At 45.6% G+C, this 17,544-nt stretch overlaps 1 protein-coding gene across 1 annotated transcript; it reads right to left on the bottom strand.

The window, feature by feature from the left end:
* Positions 1 to 2,797: 2,797 nt before the first annotated feature.
* rpl37 (ribosomal protein L37) lies at positions 2,798 to 5,526 on the bottom strand. Its single transcript, XM_072661869.1, has 4 exons — positions 5,462 to 5,526; positions 4,322 to 4,457; positions 3,571 to 3,655; positions 2,798 to 2,897 (listed from the first exon to the last, which is right to left on the bottom strand). The coding sequence occupies exons 1-4, from the start codon at positions 5,462 to 5,464 to the stop codon at positions 2,828 to 2,830; spliced, it is 294 nt and encodes a 97-aa protein (XP_072517970.1). The 5' UTR covers positions 5,465 to 5,526; the 3' UTR covers positions 2,798 to 2,827.
* Between the last annotated feature and the right edge of the window lie 12,018 nt (positions 5,527 to 17,544).

Genomic DNA, 17,544 nt, shown 5'->3' with positions numbered 1-17,544 from the left:
GGGGTTCTTCGCTCTAGCGCGCGAGAACGAGCCTCTGGACCAATCACCGCGCGGGACAGCGGGGCCTGCCGGAACACGGGTGGAGAGTACGGGAAGAGGGCGTGACTGGAATCAGATGCTCGAACCAGGCCCTAGCCATAACATTAGGACCACCCGCCTGCGCCTGTGTGTCGCCTCAGGCGTCCACGACCCTTGCACGAGCACTTTCGGTAGGTGCTGACCACTGCATGCCGGGAACAGCCCCCTGGTTTGGCGATGTTCTGACCCGGTCATCGTTCTTCAGGAACTGACCGGTTCACCTGCTGCCATATAGACCCCCCCCCCCCGCCCCCCTACTTGGTTTAATGGGGCACGTGTCTCGGTGTCTCTGAGATCTACAGGACACGCCACGCGACACTGGCACTACATTTCCCATAATGCCCGAGCGTCCTCTCAACCGCTTGAGCAGTTAGCTTGCTGGCTAACGCTTCCAGTCAGGCTGTGTTTCGGGGTTTGGAGTAATGGACCTTCGTACATATTTAAAAGAAACTGAGCCACGAAAAGCACAAATCAGAGCCCTTTTTAACCGAATAACCGAACAGACACACAGACTAGCCCGCGGAAGCTGAGGCATTAGCTACAGCTCCGTTAGCAGAGGCGTTATTTATGCTAGCTGGCTAATCACAGGAGAGATCGCCCGTATAATATATATATATATAATATAACTAAATAACTTATTTAATTTAATTAATTATTTTATAATGAATTTAGAATAATATTTATAATATACAATTATATATGTTTTATATTTAATTAATTAATTAATTATTGTCTAGCTAACCTAAACTGATGCTATGATAATCACAACTTTAGGTTTGCAGGAAATCTTTCATGCAGTGAAATTAATATGACTTATATAATAAATATAATAATAATAACTAGTAATATTATTACTAAAATATTTATTAACATTGCATTAATTACATTATTATTATGAAGCAGTAATTGAATCAGGCAAGCACAGGGGTACAACTGTGGCCCTCCCTCTAAATGATCTAGTCTAGATGAGTCTGGTCTAGAGACGTCCTGAAATTCAGAGATGTCCATTGTCCTTTACCACAAGGGTTTGGGTCAGTGCGGTGTGGCATGGACGCAATCAGCTCGTGACACTGCGGAGATGCTATTGAAGGCCGGGTTGCTCTGACCGTGGCCCTCAGCTCGCCTGTACGGCTGGGCCTAGAGTTTCTCATCGCCAAAGAACTTTAGGAGCCCTGAGGACCGGTCCAGGTCGGCCCAGGTCTTCGGTTCAGGAGCGGCTGATATTAGGAATGCAGCAGTTGTAGCTCCTGTCCTGGATGGGTCTGTGCTCGGTGGCTCTTGAAGCACCGACTCCACCTCAGTCCAGGTTCTTGAATCCCTTCCAGACAACCTCCCATTAACATGCCTTGGTACAGCACTCAGAGAACAGCCAGCCTTGACCTTCTGTGGCTTACTCCCCCTGTGGAAGCTGTTGGTGACCATCTTCTAGACAACTTCTGGTCAAGTAGATTTTTGAGATGGACTAGTACACAATTCAGTCAGCGGGAAGATGAAAATAGCAGGAAGCTAGTGTGACCACACAGACCAGGAATCAGCTGACGTTAGGGTACATAAATGAGCTAAAGCTGTGTATATGTATAAAATATATACACAATCCAAAAATGTTACATTTTGAACACTAGGTTTATTATTCTGAGTGATTATTTGGTTTAGCATATTCAGCAGAGTACCACAGGGTTCTATCATAGGGTCTCTAACAATTAAACTGGGCTCATTCCTACCATACATATTTTTACTATTTAAAAAATGGCAATGCAAACTCCCTGTTTTCTGTTCCACATTGCTTCTGAAATCAAGTGTATTAAAAAATAAATAAATAAATCATGCTTTCATTGGCATAACCGTCTCTACTGTCCAGTGAAGAAGGCTTTCTACTGGATTTTGGCGAAGCACTGCTGTGAGGATTTGACTGCAATCAGGAACAAGAGCATTAGAGAGGTCAGGACGGTCACTACTCCAACTCATATCAGACAAGCATGTCAGAGAGCTGGGCAGTATGACTGCAGCTGCAGGTTTCATTACTAACAGAGTAAATAGACTGGGTTAATTGGATGATCACTGTATTCAGTACGGGAGAGTCTCTGAAAAGTAGCTCAAAACTCTGTCGTGACTGATTTTAGCCTGTGATTACATGCATCATGATCAATTGTGTGCATCCTGAAGTCTTACCATATCGCCCAGCTGTAGTACATACTAATCCAGGTTATACTGAACACCGCTCAGACTCATATAGAAACGTCTAATCTGGTCTAAATAACAAAGACGACACAATAAAAACCACCAGCACTGAACCAAAACCCCTGGTCTCTAACGCTAGAGAGGCAGACCCTCCAGGGACGATTTTGCACTGCATTATGTCAAACAGGGAGGCATTTTAAACAGTGATCAAGACCAGATGCGAGAAGACCACTTCCATAATGCACCCCAAAACAGATTACCTACGTCTAATCAGGTTCCCTCCCTACTTAGCAACTGGGCAAAGACCCACATTACAAGAACACAGCTCCTCCTAATATCGTTACTCTAATTCCAGACAGCGTTTAACCAAACCGACGCCATCCCCGGTCATAAGTCATAAAGCACAGCTGTGCTAAATAAATAAATAAATAAATAAATAAATAAAAGAAAAATTCATCTCCTGCCACCATAGAGAAGACCAATTTAGAAGAGCCTGAAGAACTAGAGGAAAGCAAAATGACAGAGATGAAGACGTCGCAGATGTTGTTGAACTGTTTATTAGCAACACGGTTTACGAGGAGCTGGATGCAGCCACTGCTGCCCGCCGGGGTTTGGGGACAGTTCCCTCACGGAATCCGTTCCTGAAAGACACAAACACTTCGGTTAATAAACAGCGAACCTGAGCTCACACGGATTTCAGTCCTGATACCAATGGCCTCTGATCAGTCAGTCAGTCAGTCTGTAATCCCTGTGACAGACTAGAGTTCAATACCCCAGCCAGCCAGATAAATACACCAAGCAGCCCTTGGGTACGACTCCACACTTTACACCTCTAGGTGAGCGTGTCAGCCAAACGCTGCAAAGGTCTAAACATGCTGATTTGTGTGTGTGTGTGTGTGTGTGTGTGTGTGTGTTTACACATGAACGAACACACAGCATCAGTCGAAAGTTTGGACACACCTGGTTGAACGAGCACCAACCTTAAAAAGATGTTGCATGTCGTAGGATGTCCCAGCTGGGGAGGTTTCATGTAGGTCCAAGTTGTAGGACCGTAGCTGTGTGTGTGTGTGTGTGTGTGTGTGTGTGTGTGTGTGTGTGAAAACCCTCTTAAACCCTGCAGCTACAGTTAATGATGACGTACATTAATACATACGTTTGCCCACTTAGCAAAAGACCAGCAAGTAGCCCTGTATGACCAAATCAGCTCACCAGCATTCAAATGTGACGATGGTCAGCACACATTCAACCAGGCACGTCCAAACCTTGCACCAATACTGTGTGTGTGTGTTGAAGTGTGGCTTGTGGTCGACTCACCTGAATCGGCGGAACACGACCTTCATGTGTCTCATGCGGCCGGTTCCAGTGGTGCTGCGCCTCTTGGCCTTAGCGCTCCAGTTGTCTGAGCACAGAAGAGAGCGACACGGTCAAACAAAGAGACAGCGGTCACTGCATACAGCACAAAGTCTAAATGAATCACTACATCGAGCGCCCCAAGGACAACGATTACCACCACACCAGACCATTACCGTACAACTGGTCTCGGCACGCATGGTCAACAATTCGCATCTCTGATCAAACACGTAATGGAAATAGACCTGAAGAGCTGGACAGCATGTCTACTTTGCACAAGCAAGCAAGCATGTGTGGCCATGTCTGGACTGCATGAAAACTCAAGTGTACACTCAAACCACATTTGGAGGACCACTTCCAATACAAGCGCAAGTGGGCTGCGCTTTCTGCATCGTGAGAGGCAGTTCTCAGCCAACAGACAGACGACTCAGCAGCCAGCGCGACCAGATGAGACCTGATTCAACAGCACATCAACGAACACCCGCATGTTTGATCAGAGGTAACCAGCTTCTCAAGTAACAGGTGAATTCCATCTGACACACGAGAGCCCATAAAACACACCGGCAGTCCCAGGTGAGAACGCGGTCAGAGAAGGTCACTCGAGATAACGTGCGCTGATGCTTTTTGGGTGCTGTTGAATCAGACCTCACCTGGTAACGCTGGGGAGCTCACGCTGAAACTGTCCAAGTCACGGGTGCCCATCACGGGTACTTACACTTTCTCTTGCGCTTGGAGGGGTAGCCGCACTTCCCGCAGGTGGACTTCTGCAGGTGGTACGCCTTGGAGCCGCAGCGGCGGCACAGCGTGTGGGTCTTGTTGCGGCGCTTCCCGAAAGACGACGTTCCTTTCGTCTGGAGAGAAAAATTTACAAAACAGAGAGGAGGAAAGTGTGTTAGTGCTTTTTTTTTTGGGGTTTACCACCTTCACAACAGTCAAGAGCATCAAAGCCGAGCTACTGAAGCTGCCAATCAACAGGAGAGTTGAATCAGGTGGGCTTGAACAGGAAAAGCACAAAACTCTGCAAGAACGGCCCACCCCGGCTCTAAGCGGCCCTTTACGGCATCTTAGGACTGGAGGCTCGGCTGGGATCGCATCTTGGATGGCGGCGGCGTTGATGTAAGAAAAAAGGTGGTGGTTCTTCTTCCGCACTTTGAGATGCTGATCATCTACTCTGGCTATCAGTGAGCATTGAGGCAAAGGCAGATCAGACCAATACAGATACAGACCCTCAATCTTTACACATTTTAGCCAAATCTAAGTCTAGTCAACCCACTAAACCCACCTTAATCCACCCATATGTGCCTAAAACGAGCCTTAAGCCTAAGGGCCAACATTAGCACTCCTAGTCTTCTAACTTCAGGACTCCTTTAACACCACCCACCTAAAGACAGGCTGCTAACACGGCCACTGTAGGGGACATTGGGTCGGACACTATCTAGAACACTGTTGGTTACCTAAAGACTGAAGTGAACATGCTAACGACCTGGTTAGCACTCCGGCTAGCTACACACGTTAAACAGACTCAGCCACGTTGAACCAAAGCTGCTTTAACGCCACTATCCACATCATTACCACCTCCTAAACCCTGCACTGAACAGCAGACATCCTAAGAAACGTTCCCCGGTCCTGTCTGGCCATGGCGGCGTGCACTCCCAGCTGCGCTAACGGTGAGCAGCTAGCTCCTACACAACAACCCGCGAGATATTTCACTTATCACACCTCAATCTTCCCCAATATGGAGGGGACTCGGTTTTACACGTCTTTAATATATGATGTGATTAGTGAAAGCACGATATTAAAGCACAGAGAAGCAGATGTTTGAGGATTTCTGGGACTACAGCGGGAGAAGACTCACCATCTTTCCTGGAGTTCAGATCAGAAAGAGGCCGGAAGTTGGTGCAGCGCCGAAATAAACCCCCCCGGCCGGGCGAAGAAAACCAGACACTTTCTGACGAAATAATCCATTAAAAGCTTCTCCGGTAATTTTATAACATTGTGATATTGCTTATTATTATAATATGTATGTGTTTAATTTATATAAACGCAAATATCGGACAATAATAAGAATAATAAATAGTAATAGAACGTATGTGATTAATAATAAAAATAAATAATAACCCACTCTAAAGTCTAATTCAGATTATAATTAATACACAATGATTTAGTAAATATTGTCACTATATAAAAAATGTATAATCATAATAATAATGGTCTGAGATTATTTTCGCCAAAATAATATTACGGCGTTATTACAGTCACGTGGTTCGCCTAAAGCCGCCACTGTCCGTCAGATAATCAATTAATTTACTGATTCATTATTTGAGCAATTGTTGTTGTATGTTTTACATGCCTGGACATTAAATCTAGCGAAAATATTGGAAAAATAATAATAATAAAAATAAATAAATATCAATTTGATTATTTAGGAAAGGCCCTGAGCAGCCATAGAGCTCAAAATATGAGCTATCATATTAATAATCTGATACTAACAGAGTAATCGATATTAATAGTGTATTCAGTGCGTTTGTAAAACGACACCGTGTCCAAACACAGATGAATCTTGGTGTAATTCGTAGTGATCGTTCATGAGGGACTGAATCATTTAGACACGAATCTAAAAAAAGAATCGAATCCGAGATGAACGGCACAACTTCAACTGACTCGTCGGGATTTTATTAGGTTCTTAGGTTCTTCGGAGAAACACCGGGAGAAAAGCACCGACGTTGCCACCTTCCGCCAGCAGGGGGCGCTGCTGACCTGCAGTGCGATGGTCAGAGCGCAGGACGCAGGATTAGGGGGCCGCCTAGCGGGGGAAAGAGAGAACGCGTCGAACCCTGATGGGCCCTGTTGGAGCCACCAACGCCTCACGGTACCATTAAGCAGTTGTAGGCCAGCGCCTGTAGAGAAGAGGGTGGACCAAGAGACTTATACACCAAGTGTCCAAATGTTTGTGGACACCCTTTCTGATGAATGCACAGCTTATCTAGTACCTGTAGAGAAGAACTGCCAATAGAATAGGACTATCTCCTCTGGAGGGAGGGGGGGGGAGGGTGGCATCAGGGGCCGAGCCTTAGGGAAGGGGCTCTGTCACTGTGTCTCCCCCTGCAGGTGAGCACTGGTGTTTTCTCTCTGTGCTCCTCCCAGGCTGAATTACACACACCTGCAGCTCAGGCCTGGGCTGGTTGTCCCGATGGAGTTCTGAGCTGTTATTGTTGGGCCGGCTGTGTTCTGACCCGCGCCGTGTTCTGACCCGTGCCGTGTTCTGTTTTATATGGCATCTTTTAGCAGCAGGAAGCTCTGAACATTCAGGAAATATCTCACACACACACACACACACACACACATACTTACTTATAAAACACCATACAGCACACTTATATACACACATTAAATCCCCCCCCACACACATGGACACATTCACATAACATACACACACACACACACACACATAGCAACATCAACACATTGTAATAAAACAGGCTGACACACATTCACACACCGTTACGTAAACACACCGGCAGTGCTTTCTGCTGTTTATTGTGCCCCAAGGTAAATATAGGATGTAATAAACACACACACACACACACACACACACACACACACACACACACACACACACAAAGAGAGAGAAACCAATATCCCACCATGTGAAAATGCTGTTAGAATTTGTGTGTGCTAAGATGCTTTAGCTGTGTGTGTGTGTGTGTGTGTGTGTGTGTGTGTGTGTGTGTGTGTGTGTGTGTGTTGAAATGGTTTATGTTTGAGAAGCCAGATGTACCCAGAACGCCAGGTTTACTGCTCTCTGTGGACAAGTAACTCTGGGTGAGACAAACACAGACACACTCAACTTTCAGTCTTAGTATCAGTCCTAAACCAGTCTCAGTCTTACTGTGGTCTTAACTAAAACCAGTATCAGTCTCACTGTGGTCTTAACTAAAACCAGTCTCAGTCTCACTGTGGTCTTAACTAAAACCAGTCTCAGTCTCACTGTGGTCTTAACTAAAACCAGTCTCAGTCTTACTGTGGTCTTAACTAAAACCAGTATCAGTCTTACTGTGATCTTAACTAAAACCAGTATCAGTCTTACTGTGGTCCTAACTAAAACCAGTCTCAGTCTTACTGTGATCTTAACTAAAACCAGTATCAGTCTTACTGTGGTCCTAACTAAAACCAGTCTTGGTCTTACTGTGGTCTTAACTAAAACCAGTCTTGGTCTTACTGTGGTCTTAACTAAAACCAGTATCAGTCTTACTGTGGTCCTAACTAAAACCAGTCTCAGTCTTACTGTGATCTTAACTAAAACCAGTATCAGTCTTACTGTGGTCCTAACTAAAACCAGTCTCAGTCTCACTGTGGTCTTAACTAAAACCAGTCTCAGTCTCACTGTGGTCTTAACTAAAACCAGTCTCAGTCTCACTGTGGTCTTAACTAAAACCAGTATCAGTCTTACTGTGATCTTAACTAAAACCAGTATCAGTCTTACTGTGGTCCTAACTAAAACCAGTCTCAGTCTTACTGTGATCTTAACTAAAACCAGTATCAGTCTTACTGTGGTCCTAACTAAAACCAGTCTTGGTCTTACTGTGGTCTTAACTAAAACCAGTCTTGGTCTTACTGTGGTCTTAACTAAAACCAGTATCAGTCTTACTGTGGTCCTAACTAAAACCAGTCTCAGTCTTACTGTGATCTTAACTAAAACCAGTATCAGTCTTACTGTGGTCCTAACTAAAACCAGTCTCAGTCTCACTGTGGTCTTAACTAAAACCAGTCTCAGTCTCACTGTGGTCTTAACTAAAACCAGTCTCAGGCTTACTGTGATCTTATCTAAAACCAGTCTCAGTCTCACTGTGGTCTTAACTAAAACCAGTCTCAGGCTTACTGTGATCTTAACTAAAACCAGTATCAGTCTTACTGTGGTCCTAACTAAAACCAGTCTCAGTCTTACTGTGATCTTAACTAAAACCAGTATCAGTCTTACTGTGGTCCTAACTAAAACCAGTCTTGGTCTTACTGTGGTCTTAACTAAAACCAGTCTTGGTCTTACTGTGGTCTTAACTAAAACCAGTCTTGGTCTTACTGTGGTCTTAACTAAAACCAGTATCAGTCTTACTGTGATCTTAACTAAAACCAGTCTCAGTCTCACTGTGGTCTTAACTAAAACCAGTCTCAGTCTCACTGTGGTCTTAACTAAAACCAGTCTCAGTCTCACTGTGGTCTTAACTAAAACCAGTCTCAGGCTTACTGTGATCTTATCTAAAACCAGTCTCAGTCTCACTGTGGTCTTAACTAAAACCAGTCTCAGGCTTACTGTGATCTTATCTAAAACCAGTCTCAGTCTCACTGTGGTCTTAACTAAAACCAGTCTCAGTCTCACTGTGGTCTTAACTAAAACCAGTCTCAGTCTCACTGTGGTCTTAACTAAAACCAGTCTCAGGCTTACTGTGATCTTATCTAAAACCAGTCTCAGTCTCACTGTGGTCTTAACTAAAACCAGTCTCAGGCTTACTGTGATCTTAACTAAAACCAGTATCAGTCTTACTGTGGTCCTAACTAAAACCAGTCTCAGTCTTACTGTGATCTTAACTAAAACCAGTATCAGTCTTACTGTGGTCCTAACTAAAACCAGTCTTGGTCTTACTGTGGTCTTAACTAAAACCAGTCTTGGTCTTACTGTGGTCTTAACTAAAACCAGTATCAGTCTTACTGTGGTCCTAACTAAAACCAGTCTCAGTCTTACTGTGATCTTAACTAAAACCAGTATCAGTCTTACTGTGGTCCTAACTAAAACCAGTCTTGGTCTTACTGTGGTCTTAACTAAAACCAGTCTTGGTCTTACTGTGGTCTTAACTAAAACCAGTATCAGTCTCACTGTGATCTTAACTAAAACCAGTATCAGTCTCACTGTGGTCTTAACTAAAACCAGTCTCAGTCTTACTGTGGTCTTAACTAAAACCAGTCTCAGTCTTACTGTGATCTTAACTAAAACCAGTATCAGTCTTACTGTGGTCCTAACTAAAACCAGTCTCAGTCTTACTGTGATCTTAACTAAAACCAGTATCAGTCTTACTGTGGTCCTAACTAAAACCAGTCTTGGTCTTACTGTGGTCTTAACTAAAACCAGTATCAGTCTTACTGTGGTCCTAACTAAAACCAGTCTTGGTCTTACTGTGGTCTTAACTAAAACCAGTCTCGGTCTTACTGTGGTCTTAACTAAAACCAGTCTCAGTCTTACTGTGGTCTTAACTAAAACCAGTATCAGCGCTGCTCAGACTCCAGATGTCTCAGACAGGCCAGACCCTCAACAACAACCAAAGCGTCCAGATGTTTTGATCTTCGTCTGTTTACGGAGGAGATGAAAGGTCTGATCAGGACGAACAGTCTGGAAATGTCCTGCCTGCAAGCTTCAGGCCCTGTGAAAGACATTAACATACACAGACGTCAGGACACACACACACACACACACACACACACACACACACACACACGCACACACTGCACACACTGCACACTGCCCAACTATGGAAACCCAGACGGGACAGATAGAGGAATGACGGGCAGGTTTAATAACCGGATCCCCCGCTGGTGTACGAGCTACTCATGTTTCCCTGGTTTTACTGGTCACGAGCGAGAAGACCCCGGGTTCCTGACCGAATGCTACAGGGAAGATGAGGCAAAGAAATGAGTCCAGGACCATCTGAGTACAGATTGTGTGAGTCCAAGTTCAGTCTTAAGCCTCTGTGGTCTGAGGCAGAGTTGAGTCTGTGGTGGGAGTCCGAGTCGAGTCTTGAGTCTCTGGGGCGGGAGTCCGAGTTGAGTCTCTGGGGCGGGAGTCCGAGTCGAGTCTCTGGGGCGGGAGTCCGAGTCGAGTCTCTGGGGCGGGAGTCCGAGTCGAGTCTCTGGGGTGGGAGTCCGAGTTGAGTCTTGAGTCTCTGGGGCGGGAGTCCGAGTCGAGTCTCTGGGGTGGGAGTCCGAGTCGAGTCTCTGGGGCGGGAGTCCGAGTCGAGTCTCTGGGGCGGGAGTCCGAGTCGAGTCTCTGGGGCGGGAGTCCGAGTCAGAGTCTCTGGGGTGGGAGTCCGAGTCGAGTCTTGAGTCTCTGGGGTGGGAGTCCGAGTCGAGTCTTGAGTCTCTGGGGTGGGAGTCCGAGTCGAGTCTCCGGGGTGGGAGTCCGAGTCGAGTCTTGAGTCTCTGGGGTGGGAGTCCGAGTTGAGTCTTGAGTCTCTGGGGTGGGAGTCCGAGTTGAGTCTTGAGTCTCTGGGGTGGGAGTCCGAGTTGAGTCTTGAGTCTCTGGGGTGGGAGTCCGAGTTGAGTCTTGAGTCTCTGGGGTGGGAGTTTTAAATCCTGAAGTGTGCAGGCCCTCATTTTCCCAGAAAGTTGTTGTGCTGTGGAGTCCAGCCCAGAGTCTCTGAGGTGTGAGTCTGAATGGAGTCTTGAGTTTCTGTATGAGTGTGTGTGTGTGTGTGTGTCTGAGTGTGAGTGTGTCTGAGTGTGAGTGTGTCTGAGTGTGAGTGTGTGTGTGTATGAGTGTGTGTGTGTGTATGAGTGTGTGTGTGTGTCTGAGTGTGTGTGTGTCTGAGTGTGTGTGTGTCTGAGTGTGAGTGTGTCTGAGTGTGTGTGAGTGTGAGTGAGTGTGAGTGTGTCTGAGTGTGAGTGTGAGTGTGTCTGAGTGTGAGTGTGTGTGTGTGTGAGTGTGTGTGTGTGAGTGTGTCTGAGTGTGAGTGTGAGTGTGAGTGAGTGTGAGTGTGTCTGAGTGTGAGTGTGTGTGTGTGTGAGTGTGAGTGAGTGTGAGTGTGAGTGTGAGTGTGTCTGAGTGTGAGTGTGTGTTCTACTACTATTACTGACAGAAGCCCACTAGACCCGTTACCTCCAACTCACACTTCCTGGAATGTTATGGAGGAGGGTGGATGGCTGACTCAGAGAAACCACACACCTCCGCTCCACAACTCAGAATTACCTGGAGTGAGAAAGTGGAGAAACCCCAGAAAACAAACACCACCGCATACGGAGGATCTAGAACCGGGTCTGGAAACGCAGTCGCGAAACCGTAAAGGCCAGTAACTGATCCAACAAACCGATCCTCCATCTGCTGAACTCCAACCTTGTGTGTGTATGTATATATATATATACTGTAGATACGGAATAATTCATAGTGGATACTGAATAGTTCATACTGGATACTGAATAGTTCATAGTGGATACTGAATGATTCATAGTGGATACTGAATAGTTCATAGTGGATACTGAATAGTTCATAGTGGATACTGAATAATTCATGGTGGATACTGAATAATTCATAGTGGATACTGAATAGTTCATAGTGGATACTGAATAATTCATAGTGGATACTGAATAATTCATAGTGGATACTGAATGATTCATAGTGGATACTGAATGATTCATAGTGGATACTGAATAGTTCATAGTGGATACTGAATGATTCATGGTGGATACGGAATAATTCATAGTGGATACTGAATAATTCATAGTGGATACTGAATAGTTCATAGTGGATACTGAATGATTCATGGTGGATACTGAATAGTTCATAGTGGATACTGAATAATTCATAGTGCATACTGAATAGTTCATAGTGGATACTGAATGATTCATAGTGGATACTGAATAGTTCATAGTGGATACTGAATAATTCATAGTGGATACTGAATGAGTCATAGCTGATACTGAACAGTTCATGATGGATACTGAATAGTTCATAGTGGATACTGAATGATTCATGGTGGATACTGAATGATTCATGGTGGATACTGAATAGTTCATAGTGGATACTGAATAATTCATAGCGGATACTGAATGAGTCATAGCGGATACTGAATAGTTCATGGTGGATACTGAATAGTTCATAGTGGATACTAAATGATTGATAGTGGATTCTGAATAGTTCATGGTGGATACTGAATAATTCATAGTGGATACTGAATGATTCATAGTGGATACTGAATAGTTCATGGTGGATACTGAATAATTCATAGTGGATACTAAATGATTCATGGTGGATACTGAATAGTTCATGGTGGATACTGAATAATTCATAGTGGATACTAAATGATTCATAGTGGATACTGAATAGTTCATGGTGGATACTGAATGATTCATGGTGGATACTGAATGATTTATAGTGGATAGTGAATAGTTCATAGTGGATAGTGAATAGTTCATAGTGGATACTGAATGATTCATAGTGGATACTGAATAGTTCATGGTGGATACTGAATAATTCATAGTGGATACTAAATGATTCATGGTGGATACTGAATAGTTCATGGTGGATACTGAATAATTCATGGTGGATAGTGAATAATTCATAGTGGATACTAAATGATTCATAGTGGATACTGAATAGTTCATGGTGGATACTGAATAGTTCATGGTGGATACTGAATAATTCATGGTGGATACTGAATAATTCATAGTGGATACTAAATGATTCATAGTGGATAGTGAATAGTTCATAGTGGATACTGAATGATTCATAGTGGATACTGAATAGTTCATGGTGGATACTGAATGATTCATGGTGGATACTGAATGATTTATAGTGGATAGTGAATAGTTCATAGTGGATAGTGAATAGTTCATAGTGGATAGTGAATAGTTCATAGTGGATAGTGAATAGTTCATAGAGGTCACATAATCATTTATAACACGTGGGCACTTGTGAAACACAGCTCTGTCTATTAATGTTCTCAGTATTAATTTAACTTTAATAACTCTTCTGACCAGCAGCAGTTCTAAACACTGACCAAGTGCTTATTATATTGGTATACAATGATCTGCAGTGGAAAACACACTCACTGCCGAGACACACACTTTTCGACACACAACAGTTTTCGTTGCACCCTAAGACTTAGACATGTGCTCATGCCATTGTGTGTGTGTGTGTGTGTGTGTGTGTGTGTGTGTGTGTGTGTGTGTGTTACTAACCCATACAATCACTGTTTGGTCTGCTGGGGTCACATGATTAATATACACCCCTGCATCAAGGAGCTTTGTTCTTTTTCCATCACACTCTACAAACACGTGCAGCGTGTGTGTGTGTGTGTGTGTGTGTGTGTGTGTGTGTGTGTGTGAGGGAACAAGAGACATTAAGAGGCTAACAACCCAGGTAATAGGTTCCATGTGCAGTCCTAGCCATTTATCTGTTTGAAACCAACACACACACACACACACACACACTAATGTGTGCTTGAGGTTTTGGAGTGTAGCTGGACTGCATGCAGGCAGGAGTCAAGCTGCTCGCCTTCAAACGCAAAATCAGGCCCATAATCACCACCCACCGTTCCGCTGTATACCCTTAACACACACCAGTCCTCACAGACGAGCTCCGCGTCCTCTTGCACTGTATGTGTCCAAATGTTTGTGGACACCCCTTCTAATGAACGCATTCAGCTACTTTAAGCTGCACCCCTTGCTGACACAGATTGTCACACAGCTTGTCTGGTCCCTGCAGAGTAAAGTACTGCCAGTAGAATAGGACTCTCTCTGGAGCCTATTGGCACCATGCTGCCTAATGCCAGGCGGGGGCTATAGAGGGGTATGAAGCCCCCCAGCAGCACTGAGCTGTGGAGCAGTGGAGGAACTGTGCTGTTTCCACCCAATACTTTCGGAGTTGGGTGGTGATCATACATCCAACATTCTGACCTCACTAACGCTGAATGCAATCAAATCCTCACAGCAATGCTCCAAAATGGACAGTAGAGAGTAGAGTTGCTCCAACAAAAGCTGGATCAGCTCTTTTTAATAGCCTCGATTTCAGAAGAAACAACGAATTAGCAGGCGTCCCAATACTTTTGTCCATTTAGTGTACGCTATCTAATCATGAGAAAGCTTAACCTCTCATCTGTTAAACATGGTGGTGGGGGTCTTAGAAATAGAAGTGTATTCTGCTTCTTATTGTCCAAGTCCTCCCAAACCCGTTCAGCGATGTTGAGGTGTGGACTCTGGGTTGGTCAGACTGATCTGTTTCCTGTTCTCAGTGAGAACGTCTTCTCGATCAGATCGTCCCCTCTGACCCATTTGCTTTGCCTCCATTTGCCCTTTAACCATTTGAGTAAACTCCAGCAGGGGGGTTGGGGGGTTGGGGGGGGTCTATCAGTGTTTTTAGCCTCTGGGCAGATCAGCCCGAGGACCTAACCGTGCCCCTGACTTGCCCCCTGAGTCACTACAGACTTGCCTCCCTGAACACTTCCATTTACACAGGCTGTTAAAATCAACACTTTCGCAGACCTCACATTTGTCATACACACTCTCGCATATCGTCATGCAAAAGCCTCGCATCTCCAAGATGTTAACTTTACAGGAGGAGGGGGAGGAGGAGGGGGGGGTCTGAGATTCACATTAAAATGGAGATACAAGGTTTTTGCTAAGGTGCACATAAGCTTTTAATTCTCACAATGCAAGAGTCTCACACACATAGTCTCTCGCTCTCTCGTTCTTATTCTCTCTCCACACACACACACACACACACACACACACACACACACACACACACGTTAAAACCATTAGCCAGGTAGTCTTACTGCAAACTGACTGAGCGTCTCAGTACACCATCAAACTGTGCGAACAAAAGGACACTGTGTGTGTGTGTGTGTGTGTGTGTGTGTGTGTGTGTGTGTGTGTGTGTGTGTGATTTTCCTGCTGGTTTCCTGACAATTCCAACAAAGCCCATTACCCTGCTTGTAACACACACACACACAAACACACACACACACACACACTCTGAATCAGAACATTCCGTAACGTGGCCCACCTGGGTCTAGACGTACCCACAATGCCTCGGAGGACGATAATGACAGAGCAGGCTCTGCTAAAGACTGTAATTTCTGCACACACACTCCGCTCGCCCCCTGATCAGGATATAGGCGAGCTGGAGGTTATGTCACCAACCGCTGCAATGAGGCCAAGTGGTCTCAGCCTATATGAGTGTGTGTGTGTACAGTGTGTGTGTGTGTACAGTGTGTGTGTACAGTGTGTGTGTGTGTTCTTTGAATCAGACCAGTATCTTATTAGAAACTAAAGCCACTAATCAGAGAACTGTGTGTGTTTAGACCACTGAGGGGGTGGACGTGTTTCATGTGGAGGTCACTGGTCATTGTGTCCACCTCGCCGTCCTGTCACGGTCCTTGCACTGTGTCCACCTTGCCATCCTGTAATGGCCCTCAGCTGTGCCAACCTCACTGTCCTGTAACGGCACGCAGCTGTGTCCACCTCGCCGTCCTGTAACGGTCCTTACGCTGTGTCCACCTCGCCGTCCTGTAACAGTCCTTATGCCGTGTCCACCTCGCCGTCCTGTAGCGGCCCTCAGCTGTGTCCACCTCGCCGTCCTGTAACAGTCCTTATGCCGTGTCCACCTTACCATCCTATAACGGCCCTCAGCTGTGTCCACCTCGCCGTCCTGTAGCGGTATTTATGCCGTGTCCACCTCACCATCCTATAACGGCCCTCAGCTGTGTCCACCTCGCCGTCCTGTAACAGTCCTTATGCCATGTCCACCTCACCATCCTATAACGGTCCTTACGCTGTGTCCACCTCGCCGTCCTGTAACAGTCCTTATGCCGTGTCCACCTCACCATCCTATAACGGCCCTCAGCTGTGTCCACCTCGCCGTCCTGTAGCGGTATTTATGCGGTGTCCATCTCACCGTCCTGTAACAGCCCTCAGCTGTGTCCACCTCGCCGTCCTGTAGCTGTATTTATGTTGTGTCCACCTCACCGTCCTGTTACGGTCCTCAGCTGTGTCCACCTCACCGTCTTGTAACAGTTCTTACGCTGAGTCCACCTCGCCATCCTGTAGCAGTCCTTAGGCTGTGTCCACCTGTATCATTTCTCAGCTGTGTCCACCTCACCGTTCCTGTAACAGTCCTCAGCTGTGTCCACCTCGCTGTCCTGTATCATTTCTCAGCTGTGTCCACCTCGCCGTTCCTGTAACAGTCCTCAGCTGTGTCCACCTCGCTGTCCTGTATCATTTCTCAGCTGTGTCCACCTCGCCGTTCCTGTAACAGGCCTCAGCTGTTTCCACCTCACCGTCCTGTAACGGCCCTCAGCTGTGTCCACCTCGCCGTCCTGTAATGGTCCTTACGCTGTGTCCACCTCGCCGTCCTGTAACAGTCCTTGCACTGTGTTTGCTTGTTGAAGGCACAGCTCCCTGCATCGTTACATACTGATCTGCACCGGTCAGCCAAAACATTGTGACCATTATGACCCGCTGGGCCGAGAAATGGGCAGAGTGAAGACCAGATCCCCTTTGACGAGGGTCGGATGGTTATGTCCAGACGACTGGGGGGGCTGGAGTGTCTCCCAAGCGACTCTAAAAGCTTGCAGAAGCTCCCAGTCAGGAGTGATGGGAAGCTTCTGACGGTGGTCCAAGGAGGGACAAATGAAAACTAGCACCTTTACAGGATGTGAGGGTTCTTTAAACATTTGGTTCTCAGGTGTATTCTGTCTGAAAAAAATTTTTTACATGTAAATTTAAACCATTTAAAGATTTTTATGTAACTTTCACATGATGTGGAGGTTCTACGCCAACTGAAAGGCACCTTCTAGAAACCTGTAAATGATGTGGAGGTTCTTTAAATGTTTGGTTCTCCAAAGATTCATGATTCAAAAGAGACTTTTGGTTCATTTGGTCACTAAAACACTTTATATCTGTTCAGACTCGATCATCTGTTGGGCAACACAGATCCAAAACAGATGGAACAGAGAAGGCAAGGCACACCTCTCGGAGCCGGCGTGACCTCCCCTCGCTCTGACAGCCGCAATCAGTAAGACAAATTGCGGTTCTGCGTTACTGAAAACAAATGTTTTCTAGAACCTTTCCGGCTTGATTTGGACTCTGAAAACAGAACGTCGTGTCCGGAGCTTCGCTGTTTTGCAAGAATCTGATGGACTTTCGCGGAACAGGGGCGGCTCCGTCCAGCAGTCCTTT

This window comes from Salminus brasiliensis, chromosome 18 (assembly GCF_030463535.1).
Source record: "Salminus brasiliensis chromosome 18, fSalBra1.hap2, whole genome shotgun sequence".
In the NCBI taxonomy this organism is placed as follows: domain Eukaryota; kingdom Metazoa; phylum Chordata; class Actinopteri; order Characiformes; family Bryconidae; genus Salminus; species Salminus brasiliensis.
Note: the sequence above shows the minus strand (reverse complement) of the source record. Positions and strands in the feature narration are given on the sequence as shown.

Bases quoted from the DNA above. Each gene is read 5' to 3' on its own strand.
- rpl37 (XM_072661869.1), bottom strand. The intron at 3,656-4,321 runs GTAAGTACCCGT...TTCTGTGCTCAG, and splicing joins CTCCAAGCGCAAGAGAAAGT to ACAACTGGAGCGCTAAGGCC. The intron at 2,898-3,570 runs GTGAGTCGACCA...TGTGTCTTTCAG, and splicing joins GTCGTGTTCCGCCGATTCAG to GAACGGATTCCGTGAGGGAA.